The 18,517-nt window shown below is 44.1% G+C and overlaps 1 protein-coding gene across 1 annotated transcript in view; it reads left to right on the top strand.

Moving 5' to 3' along the window:
* The window catches only part of LOC124775849, a 116,149-nt gene that overhangs the window by 14,087 nt on the left and 83,545 nt on the right, over positions 1–18,517 (top strand). Inside the window, exons 3-4 of the mRNA XM_047250687.1 lie at positions 10,871–11,155; positions 17,602–17,836. Coding sequence (XP_047106643.1) covers positions 10,871–11,155; positions 17,602–17,836 — 520 coding nt within the window. The remainder of the gene's footprint in view (positions 1–10,870; positions 11,156–17,601; positions 17,837–18,517) is intronic.

Raw genomic sequence — 18,517 nt, 5'->3', positions numbered from 1 at the left:
TTGTCTGTGTTGCTGACTCGATATCGTCGGAGACTCATTAGATCGGTGGTTGAAATCTCTTCTTTTTTCATCTCGATTGAATACCTACATCATCTATACACAAAATCATTAATATGTGTTACTTAACACATACCTAATCATCACTTTTTATGAAAGATGTATGTCTTCTTGTTTGTAATTACATATTGCAGGTAACATTCCAGTTTTCGTGGCACATATAATTTCTTAATTACCGATATTTTACAAAAAAAAAAAAAAATCAAATGGCTCTGAGCACCATGGGACTTAACATCTGTGGTCATCAGTCCCCTAGAACTTAGAACTACTTAAACCTAACTAACCTAAGGACATCACACACATCCATGCCCCAGGCAGGATTCGAACCTGCGACCGTAGCAACCGCGCGGTTCCGGAGTGCGCGTTTTACAAATGAATGTTAATAAATTTTTAATGTTTTCTTAATTTAAATGATCTTTATTAACGATCTTTTATAAAATTTCGATAATTGAGAATTTATATTTGTAGTACGCTTGATATGTAATTTTCGTAAAAGAGATGGTTCGGTATGTGTTGATTAGCATACATTTATTGAATTTGATTAGTAACCAAGTTGAGTAACCAGGCGTTGCCTGGCTATTTCTTTATTCCACAAATCTGTTAGTTTCCTCCTTCCCCCTCTCTCTCACTCCCTCTCCTCTTGCCCTTCTCTGTATCCACCTCCTCTTGCCTCCCCCACCCCCCTCTCTCTAACCGTACACTCTCTCTTCATACATCTCTCCTCCCTCCTTTCGTATCCATTCCCCTTCACTTCCACCGCCCCCCTCTCTCTGCCCACTTACTCCACGCCTACACTCTCCCCCCCTCTTTGTCAGTGTTCTCCTCCCTCCCCCCTTTGTCCATCTTCTCCTCCCCCCTCTGTCCATCTGCTCCTCCCCCCTTTGTCTATCAATATACTCCTCTCCACTCTGTCCACTCCTCCTTTCCCTCTCTCTGTTCATCTTCTCCTCTTTACTTTTTCTGTCCATCTTCACATTATCCATATCCTCCTAACCCTCTCTCTATTTATCTGCTCGTCCCCCATCTGTCTACCTGTCTCTTCCTCCCCCTGTCTCTGCCCATCTCCTCCTCTTTTTTTTGGTTTCTCTGTCCATCTCCTCCTCTCCATCCACTCTCTCTCACTCTGCCCTCCCTTATCTCTCTCTCCATGTCCTCCTCTTGTCTGTATCTGTCTCCTCCATCCCTGTTGGTGTCTGGCCACCTCCTTGCCCTCCCTTCTCTTTCTGTTACCACACTTACACCAAAAGGGGGCTGGTGGTTCAACCCCTACAGTAACTAATATGTGTACCAGATTTGATTCAGATTCTTCCATGGGTTTAGAATGAGCTTTTTATCTGTGACTTTCCTCGTGTACATTGTCATGTCAAGTATATTTTACAGATATTTAATGTATTTCACGCAGCTTAACCTTTATATCGTCATATCTCTTGAACTATGTGTCGTAAAATGATATTCTGTCTGTAAACGATATAATAAATTTAAACGTCTTGTATGATGTAATTTTTCACGTATTCAGTCGTATCTCCCGAACTAAATGTCGTACAATAACATAATTTGTGTGGTATATTCAGTGGTGTATGTGAACACTATCTGCAAAAGTCACGAATACAGTCAACAGTAAAGAAGTCATCAATTAAAATGTCATACTTAATGTGGCAGTTTTATTGAATGATCAGTGAAAATTTAATAAGCGACACACTTTTTCCCTTTCATCATTTTGTTGGGGTCTTCAACGACAAAGAGTTTCGTAAATATTTGAAATTATGTGTAAAGTTGTTGCGAGTCTCTAAGTGCGCTCATTCTCAAGTACTCGATGACTAAAGTATGGGTATTCTTGCGTTGTGGGCTACACTGCTTTTTCACTCCCAGCCCCGTGACAGGAAGGCAATTCATACCAGACAGTGATTCCTTCCAGATAGTAAATGATATGTGTACCAAGTTTGGTTGAATCCATCGTTTGGTTTAGGAGGAGATATGGAACATTGGTACATCGAGTAGATACATTCATCCATCTTTATAATTTTTATGGATGATTTAGGTATTCTAATTGAACGATAACAATAAAATGAAAAAAAGACTATAGAGAGATTCGAACCAGCGATCCATTGACAACACAGTTACCATTCTCCGACGCTCGTTGTAAGAAATGACCAGAATTTAATTGAATTATAGTTCCTCGGAAATCTTCAAAGCCAGTTTTCTCGAGAATTAGAGTCGCTTCAAGCTGCTTTCACTGATTGGTATTTGTGTTCTGAACTCCACATAGCATAAACATAACAAGTTACAAAAACCCTGTTGCAGGGTATGTACGGCCGGACAACTTGTCTGGCGTAGAGGTAACTTTTTAATTTTGTTTACAGGCGACTGCGCAGAGTTATGACTAGAAATCAGATAATAACGTTATGTAAATCAAAATTATCGCTTTCGTATAAATTAAACAATTCAAGCAGCACACACCACTTGCTGTCGTGCTGCAGCCCCTAAAGGCTTGGGGAGACTGGCCTAACTCAACCCGCTAACAATGCGAGCCCTGCATCAAAGGCACCGCAACTTCACGCCTATTCGCAAGTCTGCCGCGAGTTATCAGAATGTCTACAGTAGCTCCAGTGAGCAGCCTTCACACGCAAACTGAAAAACACGGCGGGGGACTGTGATTCATCATAGTTCGGAGGAATTGCACCAAAAATTATAAATTATGTACACGAACCTTCTTTGTGAACCAGTCTGTCTATTAGTTAAAACGGTATCACGACCCCATAGCAGTTCCTGAGGTTAATATTGATACACAGGTAGAAAGGAGAATGATAGAATGAAGACTTTCACGACCGTATGACATTGCTATTGGTAAAACTTTCAGAGTATAAGGTCATGGCCTACGAAACTGTCCTGTTCCTAACGTTTCGTCCAGAACTGCGCTCAGAGGTGTTGCTGCTCCGTTGGGTCTTACCGATTGACAGGTCAGACGTGCGAGACTGACATACGTACTGCAAAATAGAGGCGTGGTCGGAGTTACACGTGATACGCAGAGATGATCCTTGTCAAAGATAAAACTTAATTATCTATTGCCGACTTGTCAAAGATAAAAAACTGTTTAGTGATTCTGCGGAGGTACGGTCCATATGTCGCTAAATTTCATGGTCTCTTCTTTCATAAAATTGAAACTTCCTGGCAGATTAAAACTGTGTGCCCGACCGAGACTCGAACTCGGGACCTTTGCCTTTCGCGGGCAAGTGCTCTACCATCTGAGCTACCGAAGCACGACTCACGCCCGGTACTCACAGCTTTACTTCTGCCAGTATCTCGTCTCCTACCTTCCAAACTTTACAGAAGCTCTCCTGCGAACCTAGCAGAACTAGCACTCCTGAAAGAAAGGATATAGCGGAGACATGGCTTAGCCACAGCCTGGGGGATGTTTCCAGAATGAGATTTTCACTCTGCAGCGGAGTGTGCGCTGATATGAAACTTCCTGGCAGATTAAAACTGTGTGCCCGACCGAGACTCGAACTCGGGACCTTTGCCTTTCGCGGGCAGGTGCTCTACCATCTGAGCTACCGAAGCACGACTCACTCCCGGTACTCACAGCTTTACTTCTGCCAGTACCTCGTCTCCTACCTTCCAAACTTTACAATTCATAAAATTGATCTTCCTCTGAGATCCATTGTTACCCTACCAATTCTCTCAGGTATGAAATAGAGAAATATCAGGCAACTCATTTACAGCCGTATATTGGGAAAACTGACTCTTATATATGAGGCTCCCGTCATTTTATAGAGAAAATTGAAGGGCTCATTCTCGCTGCGGCAGATACCATAATAAGTTTCGACACAGCGTTTTTATCCACTATGGTCCCAGTCAACGAAGTTGTGATTTTTATAACGGATATTTTTCCAGCAGATTTGTCTGCTCTTTTCATACATTGCCTTACTTTCAGTCTGTCCCAGTTGAATGATGAATTTCATGAACGATTTGCTGGCGTAGGTCCTACTATAGCTAATTTCTATATAGAGATATTCGAATAGTCAGCTTTAGAAAAAGCAAACAAGAAACCATCTCGCTGGTATCAGTTTCTGGATGACATTTCTGGTCTGGCCACACGCCAAAAAATTTTTGGATGAATTCTTTGGTTTTCTATGTAATATAAGTCCAAAAATCCAGTTCACCATGGAAGCAGAAAATGACAACACAATCCCTTTCTTGGATGTTTTAATTCTGAGACAGACCGATGTAAGTATGGAACATAAGGTTTTTCGAAAGGTAATGCACATTGACAGATAATTACATAAGAACTCTGAATACCATCCACAACAGAAAGAGAGGTGTCATTAAAAGCCTTGTCGATAGAGCCAAAAGGATTTGAACGCTGGAATATCTGGACGCCGAATTAAAACATCTAAAGCAGGCTTTCGAGAAAAATGGCCACTCTGGGAAAGAAGGAAACAGAATTTTACGACCAAATAACGGGAGGCCGAAGAATAAGGACGAAAAACAACGACGGAGGAGTACAACTTCTCTCCCTTTTATTAAAAAAGTAACAAATCAGATCGGAGAGATTTTACAGAAACGTGACATTAGACCGGCCTCGAAACTTAGCGACGTATGGTCAATAACTCTGCAGAATCGTAAAATAGTTTTTTTTCTTTGACAAGATGATAATCGATAGTTAATTTTCATGTTTGAGAAGGATCATCTCTACGTATCATCTGTAACTCTTTTTCCACAGTATACAGAGTGGTCCATTGATCGTAACCGGGCCAAATATCTCACGAAATAAGCGTCAAACGAACTTGTCTAGCTTGAAGGGGGAAACCAAATGGTGCTATGGTTGGCCCGTTAGATGGCGCTGCCATAGGTCAAACGGATATCAACTGCGTTTTTGTAAATAGGAACCCCCATTTTTTATTACATATTCGTGTAGTACGTAAAGAAATTTGAATGTTTTAGCTGGATCACTTTTTTCGCTTTGTGATGGATGGCGATGTAATAGTCACAAACATATGGCTCACAATTTTAGAAGAACAGTTGATAACAGGTAGGTTTTTTAAATTAAAATACAGAACATAGGTACGTTTGAACATTTTATTTCGGTTGTTCCAATGTGATACATTTACCTTTGTGAAGTTATCATTTCTGAGAACGCTTGCTGTTACAGCGTGATTACCTGTAAATACCACATTAATGCAATAAATGCTCAAAATGATGTTCGTCAACCTCAGTGCGTTTGGCAATACGTGTAACGACATTCCTCTCAACAGCGAGTAGTTAGCCTTCCGTAATGTTCGCACATGCACTGACAATGCGCTGACGCATGTTGTCAGGCGTTGTCGGTGGATCACGATAGCAAATATCCTTCAACTTTCCCCACAGAAAGAAATCCGGGGACGTTAGATCCGGTGAACGTGCGGGCCATGGTATGGTGCTTCGACGACCAATCCACATGTCACGAAATATGCTATTAAGTGCCGCTTCAACCGCACGCGAGCTATGTGCCGGACATCCATCATGTTGGAAGTACATCGCCATTCTGTCATGCAGTGAAACATGTTGTAGTAACATCGGTAGAACATTGCGTAGGAAATCGGCCTACATTGCACCATTTAGATTTCCATCGATAGAATGGGGGCCAATTATCCTTCCCCCCATAATGCCGCACCACACATTAACCCGCCAAGGTCCTGATGTTCCACTTGTCGCAGCCATCGTGGATTTTCCGTTGCCCAATAGTGCATATTATGCAGATTTACGATACCACTGTTGGTGAATGACGCTTCGTCGCTAAATAGAACGCATGCAAAAAATCTGTCATCGTCTCGAAATTTCTCTTGTGCCCAGTGGCAGAACTGTACATGACGTTTAAAGTCGTCGCCATGCAATTCCTGGTGCATAGGAATATGGTTCGCGTGCAATCGATGTTGATGTAGCATTCTCAACACCGACGTTTTTGAGATTCCCAATTCTCGCGCAATTTGTCTGCTACTGATGAGCGGATTAGCCGCGACAGGAGCTAAAACACCTACTTGGGCATCATCATTTGTTGCAGGTCGTGGTTGACTTTTCACATGTAGCTGAACACTTCCTGTTTCCTTAAATAACGTAACTATCGGGCGAACGGTCCGGACACTTGGATGACGTCGTCCAGGATACCGAGCAGCACACATAGCACACGCTCGTTGGGCATTTTGATCACAATAGCCATACATCAACACGATATCGACCTTCTCCGCAATTGGTAAACGGTCCATTTTAACACGGGTAATGTATCACGAAGCAAATACCGTCTGCACTGGAGGAATGTTACATGATACCACGTTTGTGACTATTACAGCGCCATTTATCATAAAACGAAAAAAGTGGTCCAACTAAACATTCATATTTCTTTACGTACTACACGAATATGTAAAAAAAAATTGGGGTTCCTATTTTAAAAGAACGCAGTTGATATCCGTTTGACCTATGACAGCGCCATCTAGCGGGCCAACCATAGCGCCATCTGGTTTCCCCTTCAAGCTAGACGAGTTTCGTTCTTTGTAGTGTTTTCGTTTGATGCTTATTTCGTGAGATACTTGGCCACGGTCACTATCAGTGGACCACCCGGTATATGTCGCTCTCAGACGTCGGACAGATCAGTCGACAAGACCCAACGGAGGATCAACGTATCTGACGATATCCAGCGCATTCCTGGACGAAGAGTTCCGTGGACCACGACCGTATACCCCGAAAGCTTAACCAGCAGAAAGGAGAAAGTTTGTATTACAGTACAGCTTCTGGTAATAATAATGACCCGGTGCAAGTTTTTCAATTGGACGTCACTTTGGCAACTTGCGTCTCCGTAGTCAATTATGCAATCGGAAAAAGGCGGCCAATTGTTCAACGCGGAATCCGAACCACGTTTCGTGTCTGGTGAATCTCCACATCACTGAGAAATAAATTCTACATTAAAAGGCAGAAAAATTCCGTGGTCCTGCCGAAATTCGATCCCTAGACCTTGCGGTTACCAGGCAAAAGATAGAAAAAATGTCTCACTTCAACTGAACAAGTACTCATACCCCTTAAGGTATGCATTTGAGAGGTCATGGTTACTATACTGTGTTCATCATAAGAATAAACCTGTGAAAACATTACACCATGAGTTCTCCCTCGTTTGCTGTAATCTTATTGGATTTTGTTTCACGTGGAGCGGAAGCCAAGTTGTCTCGAGTACAGTCAAGCACGATAATAAGGATACGTTTTACGCAGTGCGTTACGCGCACATCGTCTGAGCGATAACACGGGACAATAGCTTCACCGTCGTTTGGACAGCATTGGCCAGGCAGGGGGTACAACTAACCTGCAGTGATTCAAACAGCTGCAGTTAAGGTGTAGAAAGAGATGAGCTGAGAAACAATATAGCTTCGAATATCATATGATTTTTAAAAGGAGTGGAATAATATTCAGCAAAATTCCAGCTATACCGTACGCTTCTTAGGGGACCAGATGGAAAGCATAACACGGTCTCGTTCTTAGCCAGCATAATATTTTATTAAAAAGGAATGGTGATGAAAATTCCTAATTTAAACACTGCGCAATTTTTCTGAGCGAGCTATGCGTGACGCAAAAGCGTATCGCAGGAATTTTACCGTATAGTTAAATACTGAAGTCACTGAAGGTATTAGTGTCACTCGTCTGGTAATTTCTTAACTCCTTCTATATCCGAGAAATTCATTTCAGTTCTGAAACTGTCATCTGCGACGTTGATAATGAGTCGATCAACAACAGAATCGACGAAGAAAGCCAAGCGCCACATTTCCCCCTCTTCTTTTGACACAGCCTTTCGTTGTGTATCCCACCAGCGTTTGGCAGTAACCTGTGACAGAAAGCTTCGTCCATTAGTTCCAATACGTCTCGCACCTAAAATGTCGTGTTACTTTTCGCGACAAATCCTTTAACTTAGCCCCAGATCAGTGGTGTGGGTTCATATTGCAATGGTACGGCGGCAGCTGCAAAATGCAGCATTTGTATGGTGCTCGATGCTCAGAAAATTATTATTTATACCGAGCGAGGTGACGCAGCACATTGGACTCGCATTCAGGAGGACGACGGTTCAAACCCGCGTCAGGTCATCCTGATGTAGGTTTTTCGTGATTTCTCTATATCACGTCAGGCAAATACCGAGATGGTTCCTTTCAAAAAGCACTGCCGGCTTCCATCCCCATCCTTCCCTACCCGATGGGATCGATGACCTCGCTGTATGGGCTCATCCCCCAAATCGACCAACCAATTAAACTATTGTGTACCTTGTTTCTACGACGCTGATGACTCTGACTCGTGTGGGACCATGTCATGGTATAAAACAATGGGCATAGTCCAAATAAAGTGTACCCAATTTTTCATTTTTGTCGTAAAAATTTTTTCCCGCTTTAAACTAACTTTATTGACAATACTTTATATAATATCGATAGTAAAGAATTTATATTTGCATTGGAAATGAAATGAGCGTTGGGCGTCATTGGCCGGGAGGCCCCTTACGAGGCAGGTCAGGCCGACTTGGTGCAGGTCTTATTACATTCGACGCCATATTGGGCCACTTGCGCGGCGAACGGGGATGTAATGATGATGAAGGCAATACACCATCCAGGCCCTGAGCGGAGAAAATCACCCGAACCAGCTGGGAATCGAACCCGGGCCCGTAGGACGGCAATCCGTCACGCTGACCACGTAGCTATGGGGGCGGACTATATTTGCATTGAAAACTGGTGTTTTGTGTACAATACGTCAGAAACAAGAGGCCCTGTATCTTTCATAAAAAATTATCATTAGATATGTGTTATATGAAAAGATCTGACAAATTTTACGTTTAAAAGATTTAGGTATTGAACGAAAAAAGACCATAACCAGATTTGAGTTCCTGATTCGTGGACTGTACTAGATTACTGTTGTCCAAAGCAACCGATTCAGCTACGCAACCCCCTGTTTTTTTAAAATGACTTATCTGTATTAAATGCAGACCCTCGGAAAACTTCGAAGACGGTTATTTCCGTAAAGTTCTAAAAAAGTTAAGAACAACTTGTTTCTCGCCGCTTTGTAATGGTGTTCCACGCGCGTGTAGCAGGAAGCAACATCAACCATTCTCGCGCTGCGTATTAACGGACCACAACAGTACAGAGACTGCGACTATAAACGATTTTTGAAATAAAAACTACATATCTGAAGCATGATTAAGAAAAACGTTGATGGCTGTAAGCATACAACAATATTTTAACGTTTCATTTGCCGTAACTTACAAGGGAACCTCCCCATCGCACCCCCCTCAGATTTAGTTATAAGTTGGCACAGTGGATAGGCCTTGAAAAACTGAACACAGATCAATCGAGCAAACAGGAAGTTGTGTGGAACTATGAAAAAAATAAGCAAAATATGTAAACTGAGTAGTCAACGCGGAAGATAGGCAACATCAAGGATAGTGTAAACGCAGGAGCGCCGTGGTCCCGTGGTTAGCAGTGAGCAACTGCGGAACGAGAGGTCCTTGGTTTAAGTCTTCCCTCGAGTGAAAATTAATTTTCTTTATTATCGCAAAGTTATGATCTGTCCGTTCGTTCATTGACGTCTCTGTTCACTGTAATAAGTTTAGTGTCTGTGTTTTGCGACCGGACCTCAAAACCGTGCGATTAGTAGACGAAAGGACGTGCCTCTCCAATGGGATCCGAAAACATTTGATCGCAAGGTCATAAGTCAACCGATTCCTCCACAGGAAAACACGTCTGATATATTCTATACGACACTAGTGACGGTATGTGCGTCACATGACAGGAATATGTTGTCGACCTTCCTAACTTGTACACTTGACGAATGGGTAAAAAGATTCTTCTGCCTTGCCCGATTTAAGTTTTCTTGTGGATGTGATAATCTCTCCCAAAAAAAGTGGTGAAAACATAAGAGTTTGTCACATAAACTGAAACAAATGAATGCAACAGTTTCACAGTCGCACAGTTTTCCCTGTGCTCTGTCCTATTTTTAACGTTTTCAGTTTTTTCCGTGTGTGGACCGTCAAATCCTTCATATGTCCAAGCAAATCTGATCATGTCCTAGAATTTTGGAGAGCGAAGTTGATCATATAAAAAATTAAACTTTTCACTCGAGGGAAGACTTGAACCAATGACCTCTCGGTCCGCAGCTGCTCACGAAAACCACGGGACCACGGCGCTCCCGAGCTCACCCACTCCTTGATGTTGCCTATCTTGCGCATGGACTACTCAGTTTGTATATTTTGCTTATTTTTTTCATAGTTCCACACAACTTCTTCCAGTTTTTTCGATTGATCTGTGTTCAGTTTTTCAAGGCCTCTCCACTGTGCCAACTTATAACTAAATCTGAGGGGGGTGCGATGGGGAGGTTCCCTTGTTAGTAATAAGATATATGAACTAACAACTTTCGACTCGTTCGTTTCCGGACCAGGATATCTTACCACAAATTGATACGTTTAACCTTCTCCATCATCCATGAAAGTTTGTAACGTAACCACAGAATTCCCGCATATAACGGCGTTCACAGTAGGGACGGTAGCGTGCCGTGCCGACGGGCGAGATCACGAAATGATACTCTAGAGATGGTCCAACAAAATTTTGCGAATAGCTGTTTATTGGTGGAGCGCGAGACAAGCAGTTTGTTGATACCTCTGTTTTTAGGACGGACACACGACACTGGTGTCATCTGTCGGCTTTGCGATGAAACGCTTTTCGAGCTTGTAGGGGAGGTGTCTGAGCGTCCCGTGGTGCTACAGCAAAGGCAGCCCCGGCGGCGGAGCAGGGTCCGGCGGCAGCGGCAGCAGCGGTGACAGCAGAGGCCGCGGCCGCGCGGCGCGCCCCGCCTCGGCCGCCTCCTCCGCCTCCAGCGGCGGCCCGCAGCCCCACCCCCACCACCAGCGGCCGCGCCCCCAGGCTGCCTCCCGCGCGCGCGCCGCCCCTGCCGCCGGCTCGTCGGGCGCCGCAGCAGCCGCCAGGGGCTCCGGCCGCCGCGGGGGCGCCGCCGCCTCCACCTCCGCGCGCACCACACCCGTCGCCGCCTTCGGCCGCTGCACGTCCGCCACGCCCAGCCGCAGGGACAAGGCCAACGCCGCCGCCGCCAGGTAGGCGCGCAGCTGCCCCCATCTCATTGCCGTCCGCTGCTTCACGCGTGTACTGTCCAATCCAAAGAGCTTCTGGCCGTGTGTAAACTACACTATCCGATCTAAAGCATCCGGAAATCTACACTCCTGGAAATGGAAAAAAAAACACATTGACACCGGTGTGTTACACCCACCATACTTGCTCCGGACACTGCGAGAGGGCTGTACAAGCAATGATCACACGCACGGCACAGCGGACACACCAGGAACCACGGTGTTGGCCGTCGAATGGCGCTAGCTGCGCAGCATTTGTGCACCGCCGCCGTCAGTGTCAGCCAGTTTGCCGTGGCATACGGAGCTCCATCGCAGTCTTTAACACTGGTAGCATGCCGCGACAGCGTGGACGTGAACCGTATGTGCAGTTGACGGACTTTGAGCGAGGGCGTATAGTGGGCATGCGGGAGGCCGGGTGGACGTACCGCCGAATTGCTCAACACGTGGGGCGTGAGGTCTCCACAGTACATCGATGTTGTCGCCAGTGGTCGGCGGAAGGTGCACGTGCCCGTCGACCTGGGACCGGACCGCAGCGATGCACGGATGCACGCCAAGACCGTAGGATCCTACGCAGTGCCGTAGGGGACCGCACCGCCACTTCCCAGCAAATTAGGGACACTGTTGCTCCTGGGGTATCGGCGAGGACCATTCGCAACCGTCTCAATGAAGCTGGGCTACGGTCCCGCACACCGTTAGGCCGTCTTCCGCTCACGCCCCAACATCGTGCAGCCCGCCTCCAGTGGTGTCGCGACAGGCGTGAATGGAGGGACGAATGGAGACGTGTCGTCTTCAGCGATGAGAGTCGCTTCTGCCTTGGTGCCAATGATGGTCGTATGCGTGTTTGGCGCCGTGCAGGTGAGCGCCACAATCAGGACTGCATACGACCGAGGCACACAGGGCCAACACCCGGCATCATGGTGTGGGGAGCGATCTCCTACACTGGCCGTACACCACTGGTGATCGTCGAGGGGACACTGAATAGTGCACGGTACATCCAAACCGTCATCGAACCCATCGTTCTACCATTCCTAGACCGGCAAGGGAACTTGCTGTTCCAACAGGACAATGCACGTCCGCATGTATCCCGTGCCACCCAACGTGCTCTAGAAGGTGTAAGTCAACTACCCTGGCCAGCAAGATCTCCGGATCTGTCCCCCATTGAGCATGTTTGGGACTGGATGAAGCGTCGTCTCACGCGGTCTGCACGTCCAGCACGAACGCTGGTCCAACTGAGGCGCCAGGTGGAAATGGCATGGCAAGCCGTTCCACAGGACTACATCCAGCATCTCTACGATCGTCTCCATGGGAGAATAGCAACCTGCATTGCTGCGAAAGGTGGATATACACTGTACTAGTGCCGACATTGTGCATGCTCTGTTGCCTGTGTCTATGTGCCTGTGGTTCTGTCAGTGTGGTCATGTGATGTATCTAACCCTAGGAATGTGTCAATAAAGTTTCCCCTTCCTGGGACAATGAATTCACGGTGTTCTTATTTAAATTTCCAGGAGTGTATTAGTAGACTTAATACGGCGTCTGTTCACCCTTCACTTTTAAGACGGCTCGAACTCCACCGGGTGCACATTCGTCGAGGTGCCCGAACTCTAAAGGGCCGGCGCAAGCCCAAGTGCCGCCACGTGCGAGCTGCTAAATTGCCGCCCTCCCCTTTTATTTTCTTTTGTTTTCTTCTTCTTCTTCTTCTTCTTCTTCTTTTTTTTTTTTTACGAAACGTTTGTAGAATTTTATTTAAACAAATCTGTAGGAAATGTCAGCTGTCAATCGCAATTTTTGTTTTTACTTTTCAGATCTACCTAGGTTTCGGCCACTGACTGGCCAGTCTCAAAGCTTTTAATATGTGCTTACGTCTAGTGTGCGAGTAGTATTGTCAAACAAAAGTGCCGATCAGAGTTTAATTGTTGCTCATGCAGGCGGAGACAGGTGTTTTGTGGCTCAAAAACCAAAGTGTCCGACTATCGCTCTGAAATAGATAGCAAAAATTTTCAAAAATATGTCAAAACCCAACCAGGATTATTAGCAATGTCTTTATCCCTTGTAATTACTCACAGCGTATTTACCCATTCGGAATACTTCTAGTCATTGTAGGTGTTGGACATGTTTGGCTGTGGTAATGTTCAACCCTTTTTTTCCCCCATAACACGGGTAGAATAAAACACTCAGAAACTGCCATTGAAGGGCTTAACAAAATTGCTTCAGACTTAACATGTAACCGTAGAATCGAATATTGCATTCGAATTTCCAAATTAGATTTTGTCTTCTGCAAAATTAATTGAGAGTCAACGCACGGTACGTAACAGGCTGGCAGCGCTCCACTCGTAAGAATACTGGCTTATACAGCTGTACGCCAGACTGCTTCCATCTCTCTGTTCCTCTGGCATAAGCACAACGGTGCGGCCACAGTGGCAAGGAAGAAATTAGTCTACTTTCCTCCCCTTGTTCAACAGGGGCGGCCGGCAGGTAGTCGAGGCACCATGCCACAGTTCCCGAAGCCGCTCCCTCAGAGGTTTGGTTTCGAATCCCCTCTTGGGCATGAATGTTCAGTTTGTCCTAAATAGGAAAAAAAAGGGGGGATAGGGGGCGGCAAGTTTGCCACCCCTCGGAAAGTGCCACCCCGTGTGGCCGCACTTTTCGCTTGTGCCTTGCACCGGCCCTGTCTGAACGTCTGTGGAGGGATGGGTACCCGTTCCTCCTGAGAGTTGAAATTCGGAAAGGTAGTGAAGCAGGACACTGTCTGAAGTGAAGTTGACGTTTTAAGTTTTTCAGAACATTTCCATTGGGTTCAGGTCAGGACACTGAGTGGGCTACACCATTTCGAGAATGTTACTGCCCACAAACCACTGCCTCAGATATGCTGCTTTATGACAGGGTGGATTGTCATGCAGATACGATCGGTCATTGTCTCCTTACTGTTCCTGTTCTGTATACTGTTCACAATGCTGTAAAAGTGTTTGTATCCTTCAGCATTTAGCGTTTTCTTAGGCACAATGTGGGGACCAAACCCTGACTATATGAGAAACACTGACATAGTGTAACAAACACCTCTTCTGTATTTCCCTGCTGCACTGCAAAGTGATGGTAGGTAACATTATCTATGCATTTCCCTTCTGTGGGATTGCCTGGAGGCGCAGTGTGGTTCATCACGCTAAATCACTCATTTGCAGTCATCCTTTCCAGTGGTTTCACTCTTTACACCACACTGAGCATCGGTTACCACTGACTACAGAAATGTGTAGCTTGTGAGGAGCTGCTCAACCATGTGCCGTTCTTTTTAACTCCCTATGCACAGTCATTGTACTAGCTGGGCTGCTCATGGCCGAACAGAACTTGTGAACAATTTAATTCCTCCCTCGTATTTTATGTAGTTTCTTACAACCACCTTGCACAATGCAGGGCATTGTTTCTGTCTGTATTTGAGGTCTGCCTGGTCTTCGTTTTGCTCTAGTTGTTCTTTCACCTTTCCACTTGACAATCACATCACTAGTGTTGGACTTAGACAGCTTTAGACAGGTCGATTTGTCCCTGACGGATTTGTTATTTCGGTGACATCCGATGACTATTCCACATTCGAAGCCACAGGACACTCGTGACAAACCTGTTCTCCTGTCACTGTTTCTCTACTGAGAACACACTACTGCCACTTCCCTTTTATACTGGCAGATCCACCTCTCATGGTGTCTCACGGCCAACTCTGCAGTACATTGGGGTGTATGGATACTTTCAAGTGGATAGTATATGCCAACAGCAGGGCACAATCAAGATCTTCGCTCCACAATAGAAATAGTAATGTTATGGACAAGCATACCACAGAAGCAGAGTTATTAAACAAGGTTTTCCACAACTCTTTTTAGTAAAAATTTTATTCAAGAACAGCTGACAACATGAATAACTTGAAAGGAGAAACCCTGTCCATAGCAAAGCATCTTAAGTCACTTGATGAATAAAATGGAGGAAATAGAGAAGGAACGGAAAAATATAGAAATTGCATGTAGGTGTACTCTTACATAGAAGATAAAAGCAACCAGCCACTTTTTACAGTGCTATTTATTTATTTAAATAGCACCATTACTGGTTTTTAACCGATGGGTTCATCTTCAGATGGCTAGTTCACATTAGCTTTCACCCTTTGGTTTCTTAACTGATGAAATTTCCATGGGGTGGTGGTGCCCTACAATCAACACAAGATGTGAGACAATATCTTTTTAGCTATAATTGTACTTCACAATGATTTTAAGCGATGTAAACAAATTATTAAAGGAAAGATGTTTTGATTATTTATGATGAAAACTCCATGCCATTATGTTCCAGTGCAGACTGCTTCTATGCAGGGGTCAACCTATATTTTGTACACAGCCATTGGCTCAAAATGTCAGTTTTTGACAAAATAATGTTAGAAATTGCAGTTAAGAAAGTAGCTGAAGAAGCCTTAGGAAAATAGAAAAAGAAGTTGTAAAGAGTTTAAAAAGTTGTACATCAGAATTATATAAGGTTTTAAAGAAAAGACAAGATGCTTATTTTAAGAATCTCCACCAATCAATGGAGCAGAATCATCCAATTTACAAACAAGAGAGAAATGCAGTAAATTGAGCACTGAAATGAGCTCATCAACAATTTTGCAATAAGTTTATGAGTGTAATAAAAGGAATAGTCAAGGAAGATCAATGATAACTTGTAAAACATTGAAAATGTTCAGTTAATTGCTCAAGTAGGAGGGGTGTTCACAAATGATTCACAGTACTATTTTTTTGTTCCTTATTTATTAATGAACATGAGTCAGTTTACATGGTATCTCTCAATAAACTCTCCACCAACATCAGTACACTGCTATTACGTTCCTGGAAACTTCATTATTGCATCATGAAACCACTATGTGGGTTTACTACATACCCTCTCATGGACATCTGTGTGCAATTCTTCATTCTTGCTGAACGTCTTACCTCACAGCACAACCTTCATGTTATCAAATAAAACATAGTCAGATGGAGCAAGATCTGGTGAATATGGTGGGTATGGCACAACAATGAACCCTAGTGCTGTCAACTTTGCAGTCAGTCATGGCATGAGGCTGCCATTGCCATGTTGTAAGAGCACTTCCTTCAACCACCTTTACTGCCTCCTTTGCAAACAGCAAAGCAGCTTCATATTAATGGAGTGTCATGTTTCAAATTGTGGAAGCAATGTTTCTGTGAAAATACATTGTTGTAATTTTTTTAAATAAAATGGTTCATTCATTTATTTGGCCCTTACACAGTCACAGTGAGGGGTTTTTGCCTGCGATACTAGCAAGCATTTACACCGTGGTCTAGATGTATGTAATAAACCACCCAAATATGCACTAAAATTGGATGGTAGTTGTAGGTTTGAGCCACTGTAGTTCCATGTTCCCAGTTAGACAGGCCTGTCAGTTTGTCAAAGAATATTTTACTTCTTTCTCTGTATATTGGCTGGTGTTGACGAAAACTTCATTCATTTTCTTCTACTGCGATAAATGACATGTTGTAATTCCAACTGATGTGGTTGGAGCCATATGTAAATCATAAAATATCAGACATACTGTTATCATTCTGCCATATCAAATTCATTATAGTCTCAGCAAGTGGACAAAGGTGTAGGCTGTGGTTAATAAGTAGTGCTGGGAGGGATGTAGCAACCCCTATGAATTTTGAATTATATTTGCCAAATTTGTGTGTTATTGGTGAGAGGGGGAAGGGCATATGGCGATTGAGTCCACGCACCATGGTTTTGCACCCATTCTATTTTGCAGCTTGATAAGGTTGTGTACAGGGGAGTAGGAGATAGCAGTTCTTAGAATTTCTGCATGGATTTAGAAAGCATCATTTATCTGAAGTACAGCTTCCCCTTTTCACACACAAAATCATGTGAAACATGGACCCAGATAAATAGGCAGGTTCTGTATTCCTAGATTTCCAATAATCTACAGCACTGTAGATTGGTAACAGATGTCCGAGCATATGGAATAGGTTCTCAGATATGTGACAGGCTTGAACACTTTTTGAATAATACACCCAGTACACTTTCCATGATGACAAGTGTCTCTGAGAGATGAAGGTACTGTTAGAAGTGCCCCAGTGAAGTGTCATATGACTGCTCCTATACCATGTGTATGTCAGCAGTCTATCAGATGGGATGTGCAGCAATCCAAGACACTCGATTATGATGTGTACTGGAATATATTATCATGGAGAGAATGTCGTGCTGTATCTGCTAGAAAGGGCTTGATGAGAATGGGACTATCATCTGGATATCTGTCACATTTCAAATGATGTTCAATCTTGCAGTTACATGTTCTTCTTTGACACAGTGGTAAGATGGTATGTTTTCATTCAGTACATGTATAAAATTGTATAGTTACTTGTACTCTGATAGAATACACTTCACAGACGGAGTGCAACACCAACACCAGCACCTACACCAACATCTGCGGCTGGCTCTGGCCCACCATCGCTGGGTGCGACCAAGGCTGCTGGTGCACCACCTGCCACATCACCACGAGGCCAACCGCCATCGCTGGTGGGCTCTACTGCTACGTGTACTGCAGAGGCACGTCATGTGCTTGCCACCTATGCCACCCTGCCCAGGCGCTCTCGCCGTCGCACACAGTCGCCACCTGCAAAGGTCAGCAACACCCTTTTTTGCACAATATGATTCAAACTTCTCTGAGTGATTTAAGTAACAATGAATTTAACTAAGAATTTGGAATAAAACACCTAAACACTAGTCACCTCCATCTCAATAATGTCTGACACCTCAAAGGGCCCTTGTAGCAACTACTGCAAGTCCTGGAGACATCAAAATAAGCCACACATGTGTGTATTGTCCAATTGGTCTGGATGTTTCCCTGCCATTATGTGCTTCTAGGTGAGCTCAGAGATTATCAATACAATACAATTCAGAACCTCTTCACTGCTGTCTAAATAAATATACTCACTGAATGTTTTTCATGCCAAGCAGTCATAGATAACTAGAGAATTTTCATCTTGGAAGACACAGTTGATTATCTTGCCCTTATTAACATGATGGACGAACAGTAAATTTTCTCATACAGTTGTTCTGAAATGACCAATTTCCATATAGTGAAAACATTTGCCAAAACTCACAGTGCCTTCTGCAGACTGCAGCATCTCTTACATACAGCTGCCACAAGACTGTTTGAGGTCTATAAGCCAGCATACATTAGTCATATACAAGTATGAATAGGAATGAACAAATAACACATTTCCAGTTCTCCATTGTGCTCACTGGGGATTTCTTTGCCCTCTGGAATCAGATATTGTTCTTGGCAGAAGTGACCAATGG

Source organism: Schistocerca piceifrons, chromosome 1, assembly GCF_021461385.2.
Source record: "Schistocerca piceifrons isolate TAMUIC-IGC-003096 chromosome 1, iqSchPice1.1, whole genome shotgun sequence".
NCBI lineage: Eukaryota > Metazoa > Arthropoda > Insecta > Orthoptera > Acrididae > Schistocerca > Schistocerca piceifrons.
Note: the sequence above shows the minus strand (reverse complement) of the source record. Positions and strands in the feature narration are given on the sequence as shown.